This window comes from Amblyomma mixtum, chromosome 5 (genome assembly GCF_055824585.1).
Source record: "Amblyomma mixtum isolate Tamu chromosome 5, ASM5582458v1, whole genome shotgun sequence".
NCBI classification, from domain to species: Eukaryota; Metazoa; Arthropoda; class Arachnida; order Ixodida; family Ixodidae; genus Amblyomma; species Amblyomma mixtum.
Genome location: NC_143016.1, coordinates 57,625,255 through 57,650,708, shown reverse-complemented (window position 1 = coordinate 57,650,708; position 25,454 = coordinate 57,625,255). Strand labels below are relative to the sequence as shown.

General features: G+C 46.6%; 1 protein-coding gene across 4 annotated transcripts; it reads right to left on the bottom strand.

The window, feature by feature from the left end:
• Nucleotides 1–478: 478 nt before the first annotated feature.
• LOC149342290 (phospholipid scramblase 1-like) lies at nt 479–24,846 on the bottom strand. Of its 4 annotated transcripts, XM_089544592.1 has the most exons (8): nt 18,916–19,100; nt 18,716–18,813; nt 10,034–10,192; nt 8,042–8,119; nt 6,996–7,135; nt 4,590–4,757; nt 2,019–2,180; nt 479–919 (listed from the first exon to the last, which is right to left on the bottom strand). In XM_089544592.1, exons 3-8 carry the CDS (start codon nt 10,122–10,124, stop codon nt 860–862), a joined length of 699 nt encoding a protein of 232 aa, XP_089400718.1. In that variant the 5' UTR covers nt 10,125–10,192; nt 18,716–18,813; nt 18,916–19,100; the 3' UTR covers nt 479–859. The 4 variants fall into 4 exon arrangements, with proteins under 4 accessions (XP_089400718.1, XP_089400719.1, XP_089400716.1 ...); XM_089544593.1 differs by lacking the exons at nt 18,716–18,813; nt 18,916–19,100 and adding an exon at nt 24,822–24,846 and having other exon boundaries at nt 10,034–10,190; XM_089544590.1 differs by lacking the exons at nt 18,716–18,813; nt 18,916–19,100 and adding an exon at nt 19,195–19,337.
• Nucleotides 24,847–25,454: the final 608 nt, after the last annotated feature.

Below are 25,454 nucleotides of genomic sequence, written 5' to 3'. Positions count from 1 at the left end.
GATGTGGACGGGACCCGGTAATTCGACATAGTGGCTAGCGCACAAGGGAGACGCACACGGAAGGAATACAGACAGGACAAACGCTAGACACCTACTCAGAGCAATCAAGTTGACATGAGGTGTAAAGGTTGTGACACACAGAAGAGGGGATAAAAGCGCCAAATGGGCAAGAAATGGTAACTGCCAATGCTATCACTTTCTGCTCTTAAAGGCGAAGGTTAAGCGTCCCCACTTTTCTCGTTATTGTCAGATGTAGCAAACAGACAGATGTACAACCAGATGACAGCACAGTATACACATTAAGTGCTGCCTAAATGACAAATGGTAAGAGCTATGATCATGAATATGTGCATAGTGAAACTAGTAGACAGTGTTTAAGGCCACACTTGTGGCGATGAGTGCAATGTGTGCTTACAGCCGCCGATGCTATGCAGGCTTACTTAGCATTTATTTCTGCTACATTGTCCGCGCTTCGTGGTCATGATTGAAGCAATTTTTTTATTCATTTATTTAGCACAATGAAGCCTTTTTACAACGATTGCAAGCACATTTCACAGCACCACACAATAACAACAACAACAAGGCGGTTTTAATAACAAGGCGGTTTTGAGGCAATCGTGCTGCCCAAGCACTACTCGGCATGGGCACAACAGACCACATTTCACGTCCGCGATCTCAAATCGCGACAAGTGCGATCGAGTGTCTCATCTAGAGAAACTCTGACCCATACCGATATAGCTTCAAGGAAAACACGTATACTCCATTCGACTCCATTCGCGCACAACAGTTTTGCGCCGACTGAAGAAAGCAGTGGCGTAAGCAACTTGATCTCCACTTCAACGCTCTTGTGTGGCTCCACTCAGAACATTCCAAAGCAGTCGTTTTCTTCGTTGGCCTGCTTCTCAAAGAACATGAAGTCCTGCAACGAAAGAACCCCAATGTCATGACATCACCCTATCCCGAACAACCGGCCAAATGAATAAAATACGCATGGAGAGGAACCCTTCTCAGAGTAATCGATGCATACTAGTTGTACGACATTACAGCCTTATAATAATAGCACGCAGCAGGGACCACAACAAGGCATTATCGATAACAGTCGAAACGCTGGAAGCACATAAAATAACGTGACAAAATTTTTCTTATAGCTTAGTATGACGCATGTGAACGCGGCACTACATTGCATACTCGAACTAGTTCATATTTCTGTGAGCTGCCGAAGCACTAATAGATGAGAGTTAACAGAATGGCCAGAATCTGGTTAAAAGTTTTGGTGAAGTAGCCTTCGCCCCTGTTGAGGAAAAGAATAAGCAGGGAAAAGGTGAGGTGCGAAAATAACATTATTTGCATCCCGTTCTGTTTTTTTTTTCTTAAACTGCCAGCACTGTTTTATGGACTCAAAGCCCAAAGTGTAGTTTTTGTTCTTTTCTTTACTCTCTACGCGTTTCTTTTGTGCATTTCCGTCCCTTCCAGCGGTGATTGGCAACCTGCTCTAGCCCGTTTTCTTCCTTTCCGTTTTTCGTTTGTGATCGCAAACCATCTATTACAGGGGAAGCTCGTTAATTCGAACTCGCTAAATTCGAGGTTCCGGTTTATTCGAACTGGTGCGTTTCCTTCCCTTTCGAATCACGTATTAGTTCAATGACAGAACACGCCTCTCAAGTTGCAGGCATCTTCATATGCAATCGTTATTTCGAACAGGCCACGAAGGCAAGTTGCCGACTTGTGCCGGCCGGCAAAGCACGACTACGCAGCGGTGTACTTCTCCGGACCAGCTGAGAGCGGCTGCACGCCAGCAGCCATGGCAACCGATCACGTGACTGCCTTGAATGCAGCACAATTACCGCGGCTTGCTATCATCGCCCATCGCCATCTGCCGTCAGCGCCCGCTGCCTATCGCCAGCTGTGTTCTGCCTGTCCAGTGTGCCCTACACGCGTTTCCCAGACAGTATAACAACATAAAAAGAATATAAAAGTGCAAGAAAAAAAAGAGAGGGAGGAGGGGAAGGAACACGTACAATGAGAAAGGCAGCCCCGATGAGCACTCCCTTGATGCTCGTGTCCATGTCCATGGGGAACGAGATGCCGAAATTCTCCGCGTCCGTGAAGGCCTCTTTCAAGAGACCGGACCACTGTTTGGAAATGCGGCCAACCTGCGTCTGGCCGTCTTTGGAAAGGACCTGCGAATCAGAGCATGTTTTTCTCACATTAGTATGACGACCATGGTGACAATAATAATCTGCGACCTAAGCCGCTATCGAATACACGTATGCCATCAAGCGGGTTAGTACAAATAAAGATACAGGTTTCATACGCGCGCGTGGATCCGGTTTAGCACTTACATTAGGAGCAACCGCATACATGCGGTGGCGCCACCTATGCCAGCGACGTGCAGTGATGGGACAGCACATCGCGACTCCTAATACGTTCGCTATGCTGTCATTTTCAATTCCAGCATCAGGCGATCGCCTTTTCCACACATTTGCAGTAAGTGGTTCGGTGCTAAAATTTGCTAATGCAAGCAAGGTGAGAGTTTAGAGCTGTCTACATGTGTTGTTTTGTCGCGCTGCAGCATCCGCAACAAATTCGTTCGTCCCTGCGGAATCGACCACCGCGCGCTGCTGCCGTCAAAGGTGAACGATCTCTCAGAAAGGCTTTCATATTTAGCAGCCTGCGCAACGCACACCGCTGCCGTTGCAATGCGCCGGCAACGGAGACTCGCAGCTGTCGGATGTCAAATTCGGCGCACACGAAGCGTCTGCATGGCACGCCGCAAAGTCGAGCGCGCAGTGTGAGCCAGCGAGAACTCCCGTGAGCATGAGCAAATTCCTTTTGTTTCTGACAGAAGAGCATACCCGGTAGCATTGTGTACGTTGCATCACGAGGTAGGCCTGGCACTAACTTTCTTGAAGCGTCTTCATCACAATAAGCATCCTCATCATCAGCCTGACTACGCCCACTGCAGGGCAAAGGCCTCTACCATGTCTCTCCAATTCCCATGTCTGTCCAACTGTATTTTGCTAATTGCGGCCACCGTATCCCCGCAAACTTCTTAATCTCATCCGCCCACCTAACTTTCTGCCGCCCCTGCTAGGCTTGTCTTCTCTTGGAGTCCCCTCCGTTACCCTTAAAGACCAGCGTTTATCTTGCCTTCGCATTACATGCCCTGCCCTAAAACCCACTTCTTCCTCTTCATTTCGACTATTACTAGAACTTTATACTCGACCAGGAAGAATTTTTTTTTTCAACTACGAAGTTGTTATGAAAGCTGTACAGCTTTCCTGTGCAGCCATATGGCGCTTGGGTGGATGCTAATGAGTAATTATTACCTTATTACAAATTTACTCCGCCTTGGGGACAGTGTCCCACCAACTGTGGACACCCGAACCACCCCATGAACGAAATGATCGAGGAGGCCGCGAAAGGAAAGAGAGGAACAGCTTTTTGTCCAATGTTTAGGCGAATGCCCCAAGGTGTAATAGATCTGTAATAATGGGGCAGTACTCCCTTATTAGGGAAATAGTTACTCTCTTATTACAGAAAATGTTTTCATAGTAAAGCGCTGCGGATTTATTTTGCCAACGTTGGGTTCTCTAAATGGACACTGAGGACAACTCCATCCAATTATTGTTTTCAGGAATAAATTATTATTTGCCATTTTCTTGGTATGTTCACGTTTGTCCGGCGGCAAGAGACGCATTTATGCGTGAGAAAACTTAATTAAAAGTTTTCCCACCATTCGATTAAAACTCGTTACGTCTACACATGAACCCCCGCGAGTAAACCATTTGAGCGCATGAATATAACAGATGCTCGACCCTGTGCTTGCTTGGCGCAGTTACTTCCGCAGCTGAAAGTTTGTGCACGCGCTTATGCGTGTGTGCAGGGCAGGGGGACCTTAATTAATTGCGCACATACGCTTGTTGTGTTTAGAAATTTAGCGTGCTATACCCCGGCACGATGAAGCAGTTCACCCTCCCCCTGCTACATGAAGCGACATTCGTTAGGATGGGCTGTAAAATAAATTTAAAAAAGCAGTATCCAGCCCGCAGCGCCTAAGAGGGAGGAAATAACGAAGAATAGATTGGGGCTAATAAAAACTAAAAACAACTGTGCCCGGCCCGCACCGCCAGAGGCACAACGGGCTGGGAGGAAGTGGTGGTGGTGGAAACTATTACTGGGAGGAAGTGACAGTCGGAAGGGGACAGTGCCGGTCGGAGCTGCATCCTGTAGCGATTTGATGCTTGCTTCTATACATCCGGTAGCGGGATAAATTATGCATTTCACTATGGCAGGCCTTCTGCCAACCGCATCGCCTTTTGCTGGCCCTGACCCAGTCAGCAGAAAGTTGAGCTAGTTGGTTGATATGTATACTGAAAAAAAAAAATGCGCAGAAACACGAGGACCCATGCTTAGACAAATTTTTTCAGTATGCTGACCCAGTGACTGACTCGGAGCCGCGACGGGTGTAGACGTCTGTGGCATTTGTCAAACCGCTCGCTTCCAGAGGCTTTAGCGAGAGACTCGAACCGTACCATGGATCTCATTGCCTTAGTACCTGAATTAACTAACTAGCAACTAGTGCTTACGTGGAAGACGACGTCGTTGCAGCAGCAACTCCATCTGCAGGCGGGTCCTTCGATGCGCAGCACCGTCTCGTGCATTGCGTTCTCGATGCGGAACCTGGGATAGATGATGCTCCACTCCTGGACCACGTAACCGATGGGCGTGCCCGGAGGAGCCATCACTTCCAGGGTCTGCACGGGACGGACAAAGAATAATTCAACGCAAAGAACACCGGTGGGAGAACACCGCAGGAAAATTTTTGGCGAGTGCTCTGCACGCGCGGCCGCATACGCCACGAACCGAACTCAGAACTGACGAAGAAATCGACATCATCAGCCTGACTACGCCCACTACAGGGCAAGGGCCTCTCCCATGTCTCTCCAATTAACCCTGTACTTCGTCAGCTGCGGCCACCGTATCCCCGCAAACTTCCTAATCTCATTCGCCCACCTAAGTTTCTGCCGCTCCTGCTACGTTTTTCTTCTCTTGGAATCCACTCCGATACCCTTAAATACCACCGGTTATCTTGGCTTCGCATTACGTGCACTGCCCAAGCGATTTCTTCCGCTTGATTACGACTATGATGTCATTAACCCGGGTTTGTTCCCTCACCCACTCTGCCCGCTTACGGTCTCTTAGCATCACACCTGTCAGCTGAATTTAGCTGTCTTAATTAGTCCTCAAAGCTATTCTAAAGTGTTAGCGGTTCCCCGGAAGCTGTATTTGGACCCTTCTGTTCCGGGCAAAGCGGAATCGAGCCTGACATATCGATTTCGACAGCAGCGAAACTCAGAAACAAGCATTAGCGAGTTTTAGTAAAGCGTACAGGTTGTTGCAGAAGTTTTCGGAGCACGAAAACCTCGAAAAGTGTTGGTTTTCCTGCAGTTCACGCATGCAGCCTCGAACTGAAAGGCGTGTTGTGCACTTCTCTGCTCGAGCTGCCGAGCGTACAACTCAATTTCAGAACGCATGTCGCGGACCTCTCATCCTTCAGCAAGCAGCTGTTCACAGTTGACGTTAACGGCAACATTTTCTTTATAAACTGTGTTTGTTCACTGGTGGTGTTCCCTGCTATTTATTCTGTAACCTAGGTTCTAGTTTCTAGGTTTATGGTTAAGCTTTTATTGTCGTAGATCTAATGGATGCGTTATAACTTCCATTCACGGGCACATCCTTCTTAGCCCTTTGCAAAACGAAATGTTTTTCTCACCGTGCAGTCACTTATTTTTCTATTAAAGGAAATAAACTGTTTGGGCAATAACAAACGTACAGCGTTCCGACCAGTCAGAGTGCGCCAAAGTGACTTGAGGAGCATAAGGAACAAACTTTATTGAAAGGACGACGTTTGAAACTCTTGTAGACAAACCGGAAGGGCCCTTAGCGTTCCGGAGCCCCCTGGCACTGGCTCCTCACTTGGCCCGGTCGATCAGCCCCACCTGGTCGGTAGTGTTAGAGCGTCCGCCCAATAGGAGCGGGAAGGAGAAGGGATAGGGGTCACTGTGCGCAGTTGCTGGTAGGCCCACAGGTAGTGGTATTATAGGTCGACCGCGGGCTTTGTCAAGTGATGCAGTAGAATGGGTCTAAGGCGGGATATATTCGGTGAATTGACCTGAAGCAGTCTCCGGATCGCGTTTTCTCTTGTGTCTAGCGAACGATGGCATGGCGGGTAGCGGTGTCTGTGTTCTCAGTAGTATGTAGTGACGACGTGGTAGTCGCGGAGCCGCCATCGCTCGTAGGAGAAGTTTCCATGTGCGCCAGTACGGAGATTCCTCTGGCGCACACATGAACGCGCTCATTGCCGGGGATATCCTCGTACCAAGATCCCCACATGATAGTTATGAGGTGTTCAGGTGTGGCGCGATGGCGGGTATGCGGGAGACCCTTTTCGGTATCAAGCCTGGAATTAACTTTCTGAATGCCATCTGAAAGTGCGTGCGCATGGCTATAATTGTGGTGGTGGTGTCGGTGCGCTTGTTGATTTTCTCAAGTGCGGTGAGCCCAGCAGTGCGCAGCCAGCGCGGCACTGGAAGAATTTTCGCCCAATTCCTCGTTATGAAAATGGATGTGCGCCGATCTACCACAACCAGAATGGCTTGCGCACAAACAAACCTGCAAACAAACCTACGTGCCGATGGCGCGACGTACAGTCAAGAGCAACATGAGAGGAAACAATTTTTTGCACAAAATTGCGAATATTTTTATTTTTCCACCGAATTTGAGAGTAATTTCGGATATTATATGCCAAGAATAAAACTAGTCAGAAAGAAAAAACTGTGCTTGTCACATGGAGTAATCAATAAATCGCTCACGCCTGTACATTGTGCGTTTTAGCTCCACGGTCGTAGATCGGTCACGTGGCTCTCAGTTACAGCATCGCAGGCGATTGGGACGCCGCGCAGCGGATGGAGGAGAAGAAAGTGAGCGCTGACCTGTAAGCAGCAGGGAAACCAGCAGCTGTCGCACCTCAGGGGTCGGTCGAGGTACATGACCTCGCGCTTGAAGTTGTCCAACACCTTAATGCCGAAGGGCCGGATGGGACCGCAGCAGTTCCTCGTGCAGCAGTCGGTGTCTGCGCAGATGTATAACGCAATGTGCGTTTCAATATACGACTGCGCAGCCTCGCTACTTTACTTTCAAAAAGGGCTTTCTCGTTGTCGACCGTAATTTCATTTTTTTTTTTTGCACAGCTGCCTTCTCGATCCTTTCTTAGAAGAAACAAGAGGACAACCTCAGCTATTTCTTTTTACCACTGTTAAGCGATTGTTATGTGATGTCACAATGTACGCTGTTTATTTACTTACTGCCAGATTTGTGAAACGGTGAACGTTTTTTCGCTCACATGTATCGCCAGAGTAATTGAAAATGTATTACTATTAGCATGCATAATGGTTTCGCCAGAAGCAGCAATGGAATTGAATTTTCTGTCACAGATATAAAATGAAAATTCATGACGACTAGGAGTGTATACAACGTTAATTTGCGGCACTGCAAAGGGAAGGTATACAGCACGCGTCAGCGAATCAGGAGCTGAATTTTGGAATATTTTAATCATGTTATAACGGTGTCTGACACGTCGGCACTTTTGCTGTTGTATACGACGGGCTGTCACGACTGACGAAGCAATGAATTACGAGTCAGGCACTAGCCATTTATAAATGTGTGGTTGCTTTGAAAATTGATCCGGTGCACGATTTTCTGGCGCTGGTTTTCTTCAACACCATCAACGTCATCGTCGCCATGATGATTATCATCACCATAATAAGCCAGATTACGCCGACTGCAGGACAAAGGCCATCTTCCGCTGTAGTGTAAACAAACTACTTAGAGCGTAGATCGCGGTGTTACATTAATACTTTAGCCATCAGACAACGTTCGAGAAGTCTCGCGATCGCATTGTTCGAGGAAAACGATTCGCAAACGATTTTCTGTTTCACTGCGCATGCGTGTCACGGGTACTGCTGTCGATGGCACTTACCTTCAACGGCGTAAAACACGTCCTGGCCCATGTTATTTTTAATGGCGTACTTGTTCGCTGTTTCAAAGCCGGTGAACACTGAAAAAAAAAAATAGAACAATAAAGATTGCTATGAGCAGCGACACCTTCAAGTGTTCATGCCCTGCGTAACAATAATAAGAGTAAATGGTTATGAGAGAAGGAAAGGTGACATAATTGCCATCCACGAGGTAAGCAACCGAACCACGCCGTGAAGGAAGGAATAAAAGGGAAAGAGAGAAAGAGGAAGAGGCGCCGTAGTGGAGGGTTCTGTATTAATTTCGTCAACTTCTCGTTCTTCGGTGTGCACTGACATCGCACATCACAAGAACGTCTTACGCGTACTTCGCCTCCATCGAAACGCAGCCGCCGAGGCAGGAGACCACATACTAGCTATATTGTCGTTCTGTCTTCTATACTAGCTTAAGAAAAAATAGTTAAAGTACTCTTGCGAATCTATTCAACAAGTCGTGAAGGTCGATTCTTCGCTAGCGCCGCATTTACTACCAACAAGGCCGCCCAGCCTTCGAGACTAATTACTTCCGTGAGTGTAAAAAAAAAAAAAACACGAAGTGAAAAGCGCGCGTGCGCGACCGTGGGAACTAATGACGCGGAGCTAGTTCTCGGTCTGTAAAAGGAACGTAATGTAAATAACAAAGAAGTCAAGAAAAACATTCTCATTTTGTTATGTTTATGTAATAGAGCGATTTCACGGCGTCCGTTCGCAAAACGTCACAGCTGCGCCTCTGTGGCCTTCCGTTCGGTCGACGCTACAGCGCCTCTACGGTTGAGACGAAACATGTGTCAGGATGTTCCTGACACGCGCATTGGCAGCGGAAATATAGTTCCGCTTACGATTTCCGTCTCAGTGGCCTGCGCTCCCTCCCCTTCCGGTGGGTCCCTTCGGTGACGAATAGATGCCGCAATTTTCGCTAGGCAGGCACCGCAACACGCCAGCGTGCTGACTGCACTTCTTTGATAGTGGTAGATATGTGTTCTTGATAGTTCTCTGTAGAGCCTTCAACGTCCCAAACAATAATTGTAGTTGTAGCTGTATCGCCTTGCGCGTTTCAATTCTGCCTAGTACGGAAATAATGTCCGTCGCCGCTTGATTATGTTCTTTCTGTTATTCGTTTTTTGTCTTTAACACAGATTCTCTTGATTAGCGACTCAGATAGCTATTTCCATCCTGATGGTTCTGGCGTAATACTTTCTCGCGAAAGCGGCTGTAAGTTGCCCTTTTGAGCATAGTTCGATTTTTTGTTTCGCTGTAAAGCAGGAGATCTACTGGAAAAATACTTCGCGCCCGCTCATGCGTCATTAGGTATACCTGGTGGTCTATGATGGGGAACTGCGTGAAGGTTACATGCGAAGCGCAGCAAAGCCAGGAAACAGCTGCTTTTCATTTTATTACAACCTTAGATATAGTCCTTTTTGAGGAAGGTAAGAAACTGCGCAGAAGGACGAGGACAGGAGGTAAAGCAACAAATAGGACAGGCGAAAATGCTAGGCTAGATGAAGACGTTCGCACTTTTTCGCGTAATAGTTTTTGTTCCGTTTTTCAGTAAACGGCTGAATAAGTGCTGAAGCGCTTAAAATGCTGCTCATGCGCAGCAAGACTGCTTTTAGAAAGAGTTTTTTTCCTTAGTTCTCGGACATTACTAAGGTCGCGCACGACTGCTGAACGTACAGTCGGAGTCAAAAGTATCTGACCTCCCCCTACTCGCCCTCCAACTATCGAACCCTACCGCGCTACATCGTCAAGTGGCATCCGCATGCAGCGCAGCACGGTGCGGAACTCGGAGGCGCGGGGTCAGAGACTTTTGACCCCGACTGTACGTTTCGGCATAGAAACACGCGCTCGCACGCACACACGCACTCTAACCATCACAATAATGCGTGATTCGAATTGTTCGGGTGAGGTCATGAGTTCGCAAGGGCATCTCGAACCCCTTCATCCCTTCCCAACGTTACCTTCCAGTAGCTGCACTTTCTGCTTGATGATGATCTGGTCGATCATGCCCAGGTACTCGAGACCGGGCGGGATGTGCGCTGGGTTCATCATGGTGACGGCGGTAGTATTGCCGAGCAGGCGCTGCCGGTGCCTTCGAAGAAACCGTCCAAGTCAAGGCTCTGGATGCGTGCACAGGAAAGAGACAAGGAAAAGATAAGAACTCGTATGATGCCGATTGCGAGAGCTAGAAGTCTGCAATTAACGGTAGACGTGATGCCATATGCGCTTTTTTAATACCGCCTGTGTTTGTCGTCTGTGTTCCTTGTTCTCCTGTTCTGTCTCATTCGCGCAGCTCTAATCTTTTCTGCAATGAACTAACTTCCCCGCAAGAACGTTGTACTTTAATACCGGTCCCGCGGCTGCTAGCCACCCGGCTTTCGTTTATGTACTACATCGACCATTAGAAGCTCGGTTGAGTCCTTTACAGAGCAGCGGTCTCGCCCGCTATCTACAATAACACATTTTGCTTGATAGTTGTGCTCACTTTATTCCCGCGAATTTCTTGACCTTTCCCGCTCGCCATACTAGATCTTTGTCCCCCCCCCCCCCCCCAACGCTTTCTTTTGCTTCTAATCCACTCGCTCACCTAATCTACCGTACGCTATCTCATCTCCGCTTCACGTGTCCCGCCCATTCCAATCCATTTTCGATTCTCGATTTCAGCTGGAATTTGTTCTGTAGTACACTGTGCTTTTTTTTTGTCTGCATTGAATGCGTAGCAGTGTGGGGGCGCAAGTGCTCTTGGGACGATTGCAAACCAGCCGCAAAAAGCTCTCGGTGCTTTTCGGTTCATGGTAATACTGACGCAGGCTGGCAACAGCAGAACTTCCAACATGTTGACATGCTGTGAGGTATCTGTGGAAAGGCCCGAGTCTTATTGTATGCGAGCCGCTGAACGGGTACTTGTTTCCCTTGCAAGCTCGTGGGCTGTCGCGACACCGTTAGCGAAGCTCTTTCGAGCGTACACGAGATGATAAAGGAGACAATGCAATCGGTCTCCCTTTATCTGCTTGCGAAGTGGCAGCTGCGGAGCCTGCAAGCATTGCACTCCCCTGAGCAATGATTAACTTCTTTGAAGCAAGACAGCTCAGTGTTAGCCATGGAGTATACTTCCGTTTTCCTTTCGCGCCGTTTTGGAAGGTTGTTTCGGGCAAACGAAAAAAATGGTGACTGTTATTTGCACGAGACTTAGGGGTTCAATAACATATATTCTGTACAGACAGCTAAAGAGACTCGCCAAGTGAAGTAGACATGCACAATCACGCTAGATCATTGATGAAAGTTTGTAATGGAGCTTGTAATAAAAGCTAGTGATTGTAGCTTAACCTACACATGCTTGTATGCTTGCGAAGGCAAAGGAGTAAAATCGACTTGAGATGACTATCAAGTCACGCCTTACAATACATGGCACACTGTTCGCTTGCATGCAGGAGGTGTACATAACACTTTGAGCCCATCGAGCGAAAGGAGGGGGTGAACCATGAGTAGCATCATGCATTGTCGAATTAAATAGCCCTCTTTTCAAATGGTGTATCTCATGACGTACAATACATCGTACGTACTTATCTGCTTCTTAGTAACATAACAAATTCTTGCGTTACCGAGCGTCAAGCTGGCAGCTCTGTGGCTCAGAAAGACCAGCATGTGTCGTTTATATAGATACCAAAATGCAAGTGCATCACTGGCAGTGCACAATGATATAAGAAAGCGTATTGCTATAGCCTTCAAGATATTAACCCAGTCGTAAGTCTCTAGGTCTGAAAGTATTTACATAGTAATTCTCAAACCGTCTTGTTTCTGACAGGTCATTCCGCGTAAAGTTTATATACCGTCGAGCACATTTTGCTACTGCATGGATTATCTCTGTCCTCTGGTGACCTTAACCAGCATTGCTGGTCGATTACTGTAGTATATCACATGAAAGTAAGTGTACTTCTGAGCGTTCGTAAGCCGAACATGTGCCCACAGTGCTAATGACAGAAATAGCATGCCTAGATCAGCTTGACGGCCACTTGTAGGAGATGACAGGCGATTTGAATTAGCCATATAATGACTGCATCTGCAGCTTGAAGAGAAAGTAAATAAATCTTTTTTTTTTTTACTTATATACGCGCGGACCTGTGAGATATGAAGGTTTTTGTAAACGGTCGTTGCAGTCATATGCATCATTGACATCAAATAAAACGCGAACACGAGGACTGAAACGTCAACACAAAACCATAAAAAAAATATTAGCCGCTGGAGAGGAACTGGGCTGCTTTTGTTAACACTTTCAAAGACCAGTCTTAACACCTTCGAAGAGAAAGCCCGAAGTAGATTTGCTACCTTCGTCCGCGTAAGCATATCCTGTGTGGTATTCAGTCTCCCTCAACAAAGATCTTTGTCTTGTGCTCTTTTCGATTGACGCTGATAGTCTATGTTTGTCTAGCGAGTTCATAATAATTTGTTAGCCCTGTTTTATTTATATCTTTGTATGGAGGGGGGACGAAGAGCGAATGGGACGACTCAACGCCGAGACGGGCGGTATAGATTCACAGGCTTCGAGAGCGCGAAGGATAGACACGTGCCTCACTGTCCGGCTGCATGCATCATCAGCGCGAGTCTAAACGCGTCGTAGGTTAAGCGATCTGAGACTGTATAAACAGAACACCCTTTCCGGTATCGAGGCTACTATGTCCCAAGCTAAGACGAATCTGTCGAACGCTACTACGTGAAGGACCTTTATCAATAAGGCAACACACGCAAAGCACTGTCTTCCCTCTCGTGTCTGGTACCTCGGGTTGCCGTCCTGTCACTTTCAGCGCGCCACAGAGCCCAACCAGCCGACCAGCGAGCGTTAACGCTGTCCACCGAAATGCGCCAAGGTGTCTCACCTCTGCAACTGTCACCGGCGGCCGTGACAGATCAGAAGAGGGCCACTCGCTGAGGCAGCGCAACCCGGCGCGCGACCGCGTGACGACCGCTTGAATGGTTGGATGCGCACAGACACGCGATGTGCGCCGCGCTCCGTCGTGGGTCGCTAACTGGCTCGGATGTCAGCGCCGCGGCGCGCCATGCCAAGCGTAGAGCCTGTTTTCCTGAGCATCGCTGCTTGGGCAGTATCGAGTTGCGCATTTCTGTTCATGCGTGGTTCTTGGGGACAGTTAGTGACAACCTTTAACTTCCTGATAAGGTAATTTCCGCGCTGCACTTACTCGATGCCGTTTAAGAAAAGGATGAAGGAATACAAGATCAACGAGATATGAATTGAAAATATATATTTTGCGGAGACGACCATTTGGCAAAACAGTGCATGCGTTAAACTCCCGGCAATGAACGTTCTATATATGTTTCTGAGAGCACGAAAAACTTTATCATGCCAAGGTATATATTAGGGATTGGAAGCTCTCAGTAGTATAGCGTACTCTTTTCAAATTTATCTTTTAACATAGCTTGTTTGCAAGCACTCGAACATTATTTCTTTGTTTATATTTTTTCTTTGAACAAACCGGCTATGGTCATGTGCCTCGTATTGTGATGATGATTTTATGTTGTGTTTCCCTCCATCGCCCTTGAATTCTTTATTTGCGTCATATTCGAGAATAGGAAGTGCCTTCTTCTCAACGTAAAGAGTTTTTTTACGTACAGAGAGCCATTTGGAGACGACCTGACACACGGATGATATCTTCGCCCGAACCATTGGGCGCATATATACTTATACCGATTAATAATTAAACGAGCACGCACAGAAAAAGACTACACGTTCTTAACGACATAACTGTCGGACACCTTCTTTAGCTTTCTCAAGTGAACTACTCTGAAAAGCGGCTGGCGGTGGTTCTTCCTCTGTTATATTTCGTGCGGGGAGGACTCGGGTCCTCTGTCCGCTTTTACGCTTTTCGTCTGCTTCCTGTGGTAAAGTTTGCCCGGGTGAAGAACGACCTGTGAACTAAAGCCTTCTTGTAAGCCTTGTGAAGCTGATGTTGTACACAGCTTGTATATGCATGTTCTAAGTAGAGATACACGATATATTGTGACGAATTTTCTCCAGACAAACTCCTAAAAGGCTCGTTCAGGCACAGGATGCAACCGTTCGGTAATTGGCAACAAGTGAGCGGCAATAACTTGTTTTCGGCCTCACTGGTATTTCACAGGTGCCTCGAAGTGCTGCAAACTTCGATTCTTTTACACACTGTAGTGTTTTATGTCATTTTTTTTTTTTAACTTCCAACGCCAATTGCGTATTTTTGTTGTGATGACAACGTCGTGCACTAGTGCCAAGCCTCCGCGGTGTTTTTGGGCACACAATCAAGACTTGAACGAACGACTGAATGAGAATATTCAGATATGTTCGTTCGTGGTATTTGTCATGGAATCCCGCTAAGTGTGTCAACAGCAGAATTAATTTTGCCGTCGCATAACGTGCATTGACAGCGCACATTAATGCTGGAACCAAACGTGAATGTGCTCGTTAATGTGCACGTACGAAATTAGTGCTCGCGCCAGATGCCTTGGCAGAGTATTCTCAGCGCGTCACCATGTCTTCCCGCCCAATACCACGCATAGCCTTTTGTGCCACTATATTTCTTGTCTTGCACCCCATCTTTCGGGCTCCACATGGTGGTGTGCTCAGTTCCGCTCTTACGCCTTGCTATTGCAGGAACTCAAATGAAGCCTAACTATTAGGGCACGAAGAAAGGGTTCGTTTTGAGGAAAAAGGCGCAGTATATTGTCTCGTTCTCGGTGGAAACCTCAACCGCGAAGTGAGGGGGAGAAAAGGAGGGAGCAAAAGAAAGAAAATTGTGCCGTAGTGTAGGGCTCCCGATTAATTTCGGCCACCTGGGGATCTTTAACGTGTACCGACATCGCACAGCACACAGGTGCCTTTCGCATATCACCGCCATCGAAATGCGCCCATCACGACCTAGATTCGATTCCGCGCCTATCGCCTACTGCCGCCAGCCTTCTTTGCCTATCTTGTAAGAGTGGTTAGGCGACATATGCACATTTGCACCGAAGGCTTGGTTATCCGTTCTCCATGAGCAACAATAATACAACAGTGGGACACATGTGTCGGGCTCACCCGCTTCAAGTGCCGGCAAAAGGAAAACGATGCACCTATAGGTACACTATTTTTACATATTGAATATACTACCGAACAATCAAACAACAATTCACTGTGTTTTTAGCCGCCGCGGTGGCTCAGTGGCTATGGTGCTCGGCTGCTGGCCCGAAAGACGCGGGTTCGATCCCGGCCGCGGCGGTTGAATTTCTTTGGAGGAGAAATTCTAGAGGCCCGTGTACTGTGCGATGTCAGTGCACGTTAAAGAACCCCAGGTGGTCGAAATTTCCGGAGCCCTTCACTGCGGCGTCTCTCATAGCCTTAGTCGCTTTGGGACGTTAAACCCCATAAACCAACCAACCAACTGTGTTTTTAACTTTTGCTTATTGGCCTCTTTGGTGTTTTGTATGCTTTTTTACAAGCACAGGTGCATAGTTCGACGAGACCCATTTTGGCGGGAAAAAAAGTAGTTTGAGAAATTGTTGAACTTTGAGCCTTTTACATCAGTCAACTGCCTCATATTACTTCTTGAAACAATTTTCAAATCTAATTCAAGTTGTTTTATATGTCCAGAAGACTGAGGTACAGATACGTTCCAAATTTGGGGCATTTTTACCCAGTCGTTGGTGAAAATGTGTACCTCATTTTTCTGCGAAACTACAGTCGTAACGGCTTGAAAGTGATGTCATTGAATTCCTAGAGCCATCCTGAGTGCAATATTACCGTTTGTATACATGTGATACTTGCACAGAGCTTGTGCCTTATAAAGGGTTAACATGACCTCCAGTGACGGCGCTATGGTTGTTTCAGCGAGCGCCAGCCGTACGATGTGTTCAATCAGCGCGCTACAGATATACTTGCCATTACGATATGGTTACAGGGGACAAATATGGAGACCACAAAGACAACAGATCGTGCACTCAAATTTTCTCTTTAGTCTTACCGCAAAGTGGTTTTATACGATTCAGGCGCATTCCGTGTTTATTCCCCTGCGACCGGCCTATGTTGTGTCATAGTTGAAGCGCACGAATTGAACAGAATGCACAACCAACTGGCCCCAACTGCTGTTTTGCTATAAGGGCACCAAGCAAGATCCTGCATACCACTACGTGTCCAGCTGCGGAACTTGCAGCTATCCGTAGTGCTCTATAAATGAATGCTACGGAACACGCTTACAAAATGGCTAACTTTGTGGCTCAGGGGCTTTGTCTGCACTCACCCCTACTGCACATATGTACGGCAATTGGCTCTTGAAATCAGAATTCGCCACCAAGTGCGTGAGAGAGGAAATGCACTCAGCCATGTTTCAGTGGTTACAAGGTCACTGTGATGTACGTTACTGGCAATGAATCCAGTGATTACGTTTGACGAAACTGCTTGGCTTCTCCATGAGCATGATTAGTGACAGGTATGTTCAAACAGGGTCATTGACACCCCTGCTATTGACAGGGTTGGACACGTCACAGCTGACGCAAATCCGCCCGCTGCACACTGTCCTAACCGTCACTGCATGCTTATGTTTCCATCCTGTCTGTCCCAATACGAAGCAACTCTCCTGTGTCAAGTGTGGCTCGCTATAGTTTCCTCGACAGCTCATTCTTTCTACACGTCGGAATGGCTGATAGTGTTGCTTGCTACGTCAGTGGCTTTGAAGAGTTTTTTTTTTTTCTTTTTTGCCAAAGTAATGGAGAGATACGGTCTCTTTCTAGCGCGTTGGGACGCGCTGCAGATACAAGAGCGCCGACTTATTGCTCCTCGTTTCGCAAACCACTGAAGACGCTTCTGCGTTTAGAACGAGGAAATTGCAGAAACGCCTCCTCTCCGGACTATCGAGTTCCGCTGCCGCTTCCACCGTGCTAGCGCAAGGTTCACATGACAGTCCGGGGAGCAATATGGTGGCTCCCAGGGAATCCTTATTGCAAAGGTCTGTACACCCAGAGTCACAGACAGAAATGGGACCCCGGATTAGTTGTTGCAAAGTGAAACGGAACATCTAAACAAAGCAGCAATAAACAGAGCTCTATATTGCAAGGGACAAAAAGAAGAAAAGAACAACGTATTATTAGACATCTAAAGGAATACATCAAATACCGAAGAAAACACGTTAAAATGAAACTACATAAGAATATTATAGAAAAATAAATGAACAGCAATCGTAAATCGAAGCATTGACACTGAATGCCCCCTCTGTAATGCGAAAGCCCTGAGGGTAAAATAAATGAAATGAAATAGCAAAAAATAAAAATCATAAAAAAGAATACAACAAATCCGAGTGCGATTCGTTAATGATGAAACTGCATAAAAATGGTGCAAGAAAAATGAGTACCTGTCATATATCAAAGCATTCACAGACCATAGCAAGGAACAGAAATCATGAAAAAGGGTCCTCATTTGTCGGATAATAAAGTGATAATAAAAACATTTGAGATCGCGTTTTTATGAGTGTAATAATTATATTATCTACAATAAAAAGGGTCTTTTCATAATTTTATTGCACAAAACGAACAATTCACTCCTCCATAATTAGTTTGGCATTTAGGAAGTAATTCATATTAGCAGTTAGTGGAGTTGAGATTTGTTAGTAGATGGCAGTAGTATTTGCTGCCCCATGCCACTATGCCATAACTGATATGACTAGGACTGAAAGCGAAATATAAGGATAACAATGCATGAATTTTAGTGCAAAGACGTTTCGGTTCTCGCACATTCTGGTGCCATATTTGTGAAAACCGCCGTCTTTGAACCTTTGGCGACTGCTCGACTGGAGAAGCCATCACTTTTTTTAAATATTCAAAGCTACTTCTATCACTTGCACGTGCTCCGGACCGCGCACTCTCGGTTCGTGAATAGCAGCTTATCAATATTCCTCAAGAGGAAAGTATGTAGGATTAGCATCTTGCCAATACTCCTTTAAGGAGCAGAAACTTGGACACTAAAAAGAATTGCTTGGAATTTAATTGCGGATACTGCGGTGAGCTACTGATAAAAAAAACTATATGGGTAAATTATGGGACAGGAAGAGAGCACTGTGGGTTTGGGAACAAACGCCAGTCAAATAGTGATATGCTGGCTGAAATCGAGAAGAGAATATGAACATAATCAAGGTATGCAACGCAGAGAAAACATTTTGTGGTCCCTTAGGCTAACTTAGTAGATTCGAAGAGATAGTAAACATAGTAGGAGGCGGCAGAAAGTCGGGTGGGCGGATGATATTAGGAAGTTAGCGTTATTAAGGCGGCCACTGATGGCGGAGGACAGGGTTATAATTGGAAAGATATGGAAGAGGCATTTATCCTTCAGTGGGCGTAGTAAGATTGGTGGTGATGATGATTCACGTAGGGATACACCCGGCCCATCGAACAATATTTGAAGCGGACAACACTGCTACCGATCTTCCCACCTCAGCTATCAAGTAATCGACCAAGTCTCGATCTCCTGTATCCTTGGCTTCTAGGTTGGCGCATGTTTGGTACGTGGGCAGGGTGGGGCGTTGAGCAAACAGCGTTTCAGTACCGAAGCGATCAAATCGTGTCTTGTGGGTGTCTACCGAACTCCCTCCGCGCAAGGCATCACTATTCAACCCAAGAGTGGCCTGCACTACCTGTCCTGGCCCGTGTGAAGAGAGAGCCTCTGTATACGGAGTTCGAGCACCGGGCCGAAGGAGGTCCGGTCTGCTTTTGCCGCTTGCGTGCACTTTGACTGCGAGAAAATTGACGACATTAACAGTATACGCATTTATTGCTCAGACAGCTACGGTACAAAATACAAGCACTGTTTTGCACTCCATCAGCTAAGACGCACCTGACGTCCACTGCAACACGGGAGCGAGCCCTAGCAGATGCACGGTGGAGAAGGGTTCGAGCGCGCAGGCCGATGCGGCAGGAAAAGCTCCGGCGCGAACCGACACCGACTCGGGTCAGTGGCGGATGGTAATCGGCGAGTGTGGTCAGGCGCTCTCAGTTTCCGCAAAGGCAAGCTGCGCTACGCTATCGGCACGCGTGGGTAGGGCAATCGAGACAAAGCACGCGAATGTCAGTCTGCAAAGGCCTCGAGGACAGAGAAAAACGGTCGCTCCCCTACCTTGCCGCTGCCGTCCGGCGCCGCGCCCCGCATCCGTGGCTGGCTATCCTCAGACTCTCCCACGCACTCGCGGCCAGACCCCGAGAAAGGGAAACTTTCGCGCCTATAAATACGTCACGGCCCGCGGCCCAATGGGAGGACTGCGTAGCATGATTCCTCGGAACGAGGCCGCGACGGCCGGAGAACCCAGCAGGACGGAAGCGACGTCCGCGAAGCAGATGTCTGATCTGGACGACGACGCGCCCCTCGCTTAGCTACGGCCGCTAAAGCGCTTCGCGGGAGTTGAAGGGAGCAGCAAAGGCTGCGCCCAGGAGACGCCGCGAATTATTCCCACACTATTTAGCTGCTCGCCTCAGCACTCACCCGCGCTAAGAAGCATATGTCTCTTTCAATCCGCACCCTCTTCCCGCTATGTAAAGGTCTGGGTCCACCCGTGCTTGGTCTTGGCACCATAACCAAAAATTCTGGCTTCCTCGGCGATAGCAAAGCCGCGCCTCCGAACGAAAATGGCGACCTTCTAATGATAGAGCGCAGAATTCATTAGGTGAAGATAGAAATGTGATCCCTCAATTTATGCACTGATAATTTTCTGATAAGAAAGATTATAATTTCAGGCGACCGTGCATACAAAGGTCAGAATAGGGAAATGTCCACGCAGCACACTGTGCGGACCCAGACGCCCAGACCCCAACTATTTAATTGGAAACCTGATGAGCATTCGTAAACTTACATGCATTCCATCGCATTGTTCTCTCTCTATTCTTGGGAGCTAATGAATTTTTGACGACTAATGAATTTTTTTTTCGATACTCAAGAAATAGCGTTATACGCAAAAAAAAAAAAAAAACATTGCGCCGACTGCAAAGCCAGGTACATTGGCGTTACCAAAAACCTGAAGGAAAGAATCAGACAACATACTATGACGTCCGCAACTCAGCTAGAGAATGCAGTGCGGTCACAGAGAATTCAGAGGATAAATACCACAAAATCAACTTCCAACACATTATCATTCTGGAAACCGAAAGCAAACCGAAAGCAAAAAAGGGTCCTACTTCAGTCGTGGCACATTCAAAACACAGCAAACAATTTAAATCGTTTACGATGTAACCTTCCTTCAGGGTACGCGCACGGACTTCGTTCCACATCCCGAAGACACGCAATAAGAAGAGAGAAAAATTGCGGGGCTCTTAATTAGCATTGTGCGATGACAGTGCGTTACCATTCGGTTCATCTTCTCCTTGTCTTTAATTGCTTCTGTTCTGCATGCTTCTTCTCTTCATATGTTCATGCTGATATACTTTGCCACGTATTTCTTGGATCATTACAAGTTCCTTGTGCATATTTGCTCAGCTCTTTCCTGGGACATTCACAGTCGTTTTCATTTTTGTTGAATCATTCGTGGCCATTATTACTCATTATCAGTTTTACAAAGTCTTTTTTTTTTTTGTTCTTCCCGGGACAGCCACCTTAGGGCCTCTCCCTCCTGCCCTCTGCAAGTGGAGAGGGCGATTTCCCTCATTCCACTTTTCCACTTTTAATTCCTGGCAGGTGGCGGGTGGAAGGCGGCAAGTGTGCACAGCACTACGTCGCCGCATTCCAGGCACTTTTCTTCACCGTGGGGTTTCTAATGTTAACGCATAAAAAGTCATAACAGAGGACACCAGCAAGGCAACCCCCTCTCAGCCCTAGCACTCATGCACCGTGAACTACCAGCCTAGGCCTCACGTCCATCTCCTCCTCTCTCCTTTTTTCGGCACCCATAACAAGCTGGAGGTTGGTGACCTTGTTTTGGTTGGAGACCATATGTTCTTCCTTTCAGACGGGCAATTCTGTTATGGGCTTTAACGTCCCAAAGCGACTCAGGCTATGAGGGACGCGTCAAGATGTTTAGTTTGCATTTTTCAAATACCCTTACGACTCACCAATCTAACATTTTCGCCTCTATATCAATTACAAACCACGGGACAGCATTCGAAAGTGAATACATTTGAACTGGAATTTTTTTAATGTTTCAGACTAATGAAACTAATCAATAACTTTAGTAAGCCTTGGTTCGACCAATCGATTAGCTCTTTTTTTTTTCATTGAAGTATTGTTTAAGACAGTTCACTTGTCGGAGCCGGCTACTCCTCTCGTAATATAAAGAATTCATAGTGAAAACTGAGCATAGACAAAAAGAAACGTTACCACGACCTTGAAGAAAAGAAATCGGGCTCCATCGGCCCTCCATACCTTATGAATATCGATATACAGAAATCTAAAATTATTTTCTTCTTTCAAGGTTTTAGCCTCTTACTCTTTCCGCGCTTAGTGTTATAATTTCGAGGGGTTCCTTTCTACTGTACCTGGACTTCTTGTCGTATTCCAAGAGGGGACAGAATGTTACACCATATGATAATTTCAACATTTTTGTTGGGGCCATAAAGAAAAGGGCTTATTTAACTCAAGGGGATGGCCAATCCGTCCGGCGCCTGCGCCACATTTGCTACGGAGCCGCCCCTTTTCGCGTGCAAATTCACGCTTAGATAAGACGAACATAGGAATGCTCAGGTACTTACTGGAAAACATTAGGCAAATAAAAGATATTGAAGATAAGCGCAGAAAAATAGGCTTTCATCTCTAGATCTGTAATAAAAGTTACTCATGACACATGTTCTAGACACTTAGAGATGTCGAAAGGCAACATGTGCGGTGCATTCATCACTGCTGTGATATGGGGTGGCACTACGTGGGGCGTTCTCTCACCTATGTATATGTCTGAGGGAAACGTGTGCAGTACTTTTATCGGCGCCATGTTAAGTGGGGCGGGACAAAGGGCGTCCTCTATAGCTCCCGTATATATACCTAACATCAATTTATCTGTGAGCAATCATTTCCTATCGGTCGACGGCGGAAACAGGCTATCTCGCGTCGGGCATGCGGCCAAAGTGCACGTTGATGTCGTCCATTTATGGACGAATGCAAGGAGGCTGGGTATTTTCACAGAGACCTTTCATATATCTTACTATATAGGACGGAACTTCACTGGCCGGGTGCGATGCAGTATATGTGGCGTGGCGCCAATCAGCGCTCTGACAGATGACCAATGTACTGTAGATCCGTTTGCTGAGTGCACCGTAATGATTTCATTTCTAAACGATATGCACAATGTGAATGGGGCGAAAAGCCTTTGCAGAATTTGTTTCTTTATGATTCAGCGATATGCGCTGCTTTTCTCCTAGAGCACATGCGCAGTTTTGATTCGTCTTTTCAAAGCTGTACCTTCTTGCATCTGAGTCCACTTTGAATGCTTAATTTTTGTAATAAGTATACTGAGGCTGCCGAAATGCCTGCCGGAAATATTGTGTCCCGGTTAAAAAAAAAAAAAAAACGCGCTGTCGCGGCATCACTGCTTATTTTTCGTATATGTGAAAAATAAATAGCAAATAGGTGTAACAAACCAACGCCTACGCTAGGTTTCGTAACTCGTCAAACTCAGCGAGAGCTGTGATATGTGCGCACGAATCTGCAGCTTTTTGCGCCTTCGAGTGAAAATCGAGAACGCCACCTCTGCCAGAATTAAGGCTGCACGAACCTAGCAGTCCCCTCCCAGCTTCCATCGTGCTTTCTCTCACCCGCTGCCTGCTGCGAGAGGAGGAAGAAATAGCTTTTATTATCTAACAAATGCATCCCCCCCCCCTCCCATCGGCACTATAGGCCGGGGAGGCAGGAGGCACCGCTTTAAATGCTAGCCGGGATTTTTTGTATCCTGGCGGCCTTTTTAGCCAGTCGGACGAAGCGGAGCTGGAGCTCAGGGTCCGAACTACACAGCAGGGTCTCCAAGAATTCTTTAGAGTCGATATTTAGCGTTCTCCCAGGAGAATTAAGGCATTCCCAGATTATATGGCCGAGAGACCCTCTTAACCCGCACTCGTCTGATCTTATCTCCGGGAACATACGGTTCGCCAGGATCGGGTGTGGGAACGTGTATGTCGTGGAGTCGTCTCCACTCGACTGCCTGAATATTATTTAACGATGGGTCTGGTGGGGGTACCAGCCCACGTTCCAATCTGTAATGTTGAGTAATTACCCCATATTCTGCCATGCATTCACCGCTCCCTTGCCCCAAAGGATCCTCACTAGCCTGAGCTGAGCGCAGCGCCGCTGCCAATTCTCCTCCACCCTCACGATCACTCACTTTCCCTCACCCGAGCACGGCCGATGCGTGTGTGTCCTCTAAAATGAAAGGAAACTACAAAAGAGGGAGCAGATAGAACTTGAGGAAGTTGTCATTGTCTCCAAACATAGGAGAATAAAGAAATAAAAAAAAAGAAAGGAAACAAAGAAAGGTAGTCAGCGAGCAAAGTGACTCATTATACGCTTGCACGCTTATAGTCCACAGTCCATATTTCACGATTTGCACCCGGTGAACTTTTGTGCTGTTGGCTGCCACTTGAAACATAGCTTAAGTGACAACTGCGCCGCGGCTTGCAGTGGAGAACCGTTATCAGCATCTTCCAAAATCGTAGAACGATATAAGCTAATTGCCGAACTTTGATGCATAAAACGCTTGTTCTGAAGCCTAAAACGCGCTTTATGACGTGTATCTTTATGAACAACGGGGCTGTGAGCTACTTATTGTCGACGAACGAGCCTGCAATTCGGCCTTGGCTTCATAATAGTAAGGTGGAGATAATATGGTGCATATATATTAAGTCACTGATGCTGTCAATATAGTCTGTATAGAAGGTGGGTAGAGATGGGCTTATTAAAGTCCCACTCGTTTTAGCATATTACGATTATATATCGTTTGTAGAAACAACTGACGGAGAGCGGTAAACATTCGTCCACATCATTTCCTGTTTCTCCTGTAGCTGAATCTGTAAGGTCACGACAAAATTATATAAACAAACGAGTCACGCGAAGAATACCCATATTACGCCTGACACGACGCTGAAAATAAACTCCGTTATCGTTCTCAAAACCCCGTATTTCAAAGGCATACACACACAAAAAAGAAGAAACAATTAAAGGTTAGCGGAAAGTGTACTGTGAAGCAGGATGCATGCGTAATCAACAGATGACGGCGCTTTCGCGCTTAGTACTAGTTCGATACAGGACGTCTGTGAGCACATGCTGCGTATATACAAGCATATATGGGGTACGATTCGGGCTATTGTCTATTCACATGTCTCAGTATATCGATGGCATTCGGAGAGCGAAATGTCAGTCTACGCGTTTTCGTGTACGCAGTTTTTCTGTCCATTAAAATAACCACTCGAGAACCTCACTGACGTGTGATGATGGCACACAACAGTTATGTCGATATAACGAGAAAGAAAATAAAATAACAGTTTGCGACCATCTTTCATTTTGTTTTTCAGTGCGCCAAAATAATATGGTCTCAACCATATAACGCTCTGATTTTCTGGCCTATTGCCAAGCGCACATGCGGATCAATCGGCAATAGTGCATTGCGCTGCAAAGGATATTATTTTGTTCCTCATAAACGCTTATCAACAAAGTGGCAATCAGTGAACTGCTGATGGCAATTTTTATATGATTTACACTAACTCTGTGGCCATATATTCGTCGAATGCTAAAACAGCAAAGGGCCGCTAGAAATAAAATTTTTGGTCTGTACTCACCGCTGGCTTCTCCGTCTTTCGTGTCGGGTAGCAAGGTGCACACGGTCGAGATAACGGCGCTTATTTGAGTGCGCAGCGTATGGACACTGATAAGCACCGTCACGTCCATAGGGGGCGGCCGCTGTTCCACATTGCACCGACTGATGAGATGGCTGATGCTGTGCATGCCAGAATATTTACGTCTAATGTACTCGCCTGCACATATGCAGCCCAATAACCACGCGAAACTTTTTCAAGCAGCTCAACGAAGCTTATACTGTATTTCTCCTTTGCAATGCGATGTTGTGATTGTTGGTGTTCGTTGACAACCAATGCACACCTATTTGCTTTTCTTTTTCAAATCAGGCTTTGTAGAGTTAAAACTACTACCGTCATTCAATGTAACCTAGAATTCACGTGACAGCTATAGTTTCAGAGTGAGAACTCAATTTCCGGTTACAAAGCGAATTAATCGTTGAGTGTTGGCTTCCGTCATAATATGGTACAAGCTTCAGATTTGCCTCCAGTTGTGGGGAATACATTTGGGGAAAGTTCTTTTTCCCTTCATAGACAATGTTCACTTGATTTTCACATCAACTAGTAGCATTATATATACATAAGTGAAAAGCTCATTGTTCATAGTATTAGAGGCAG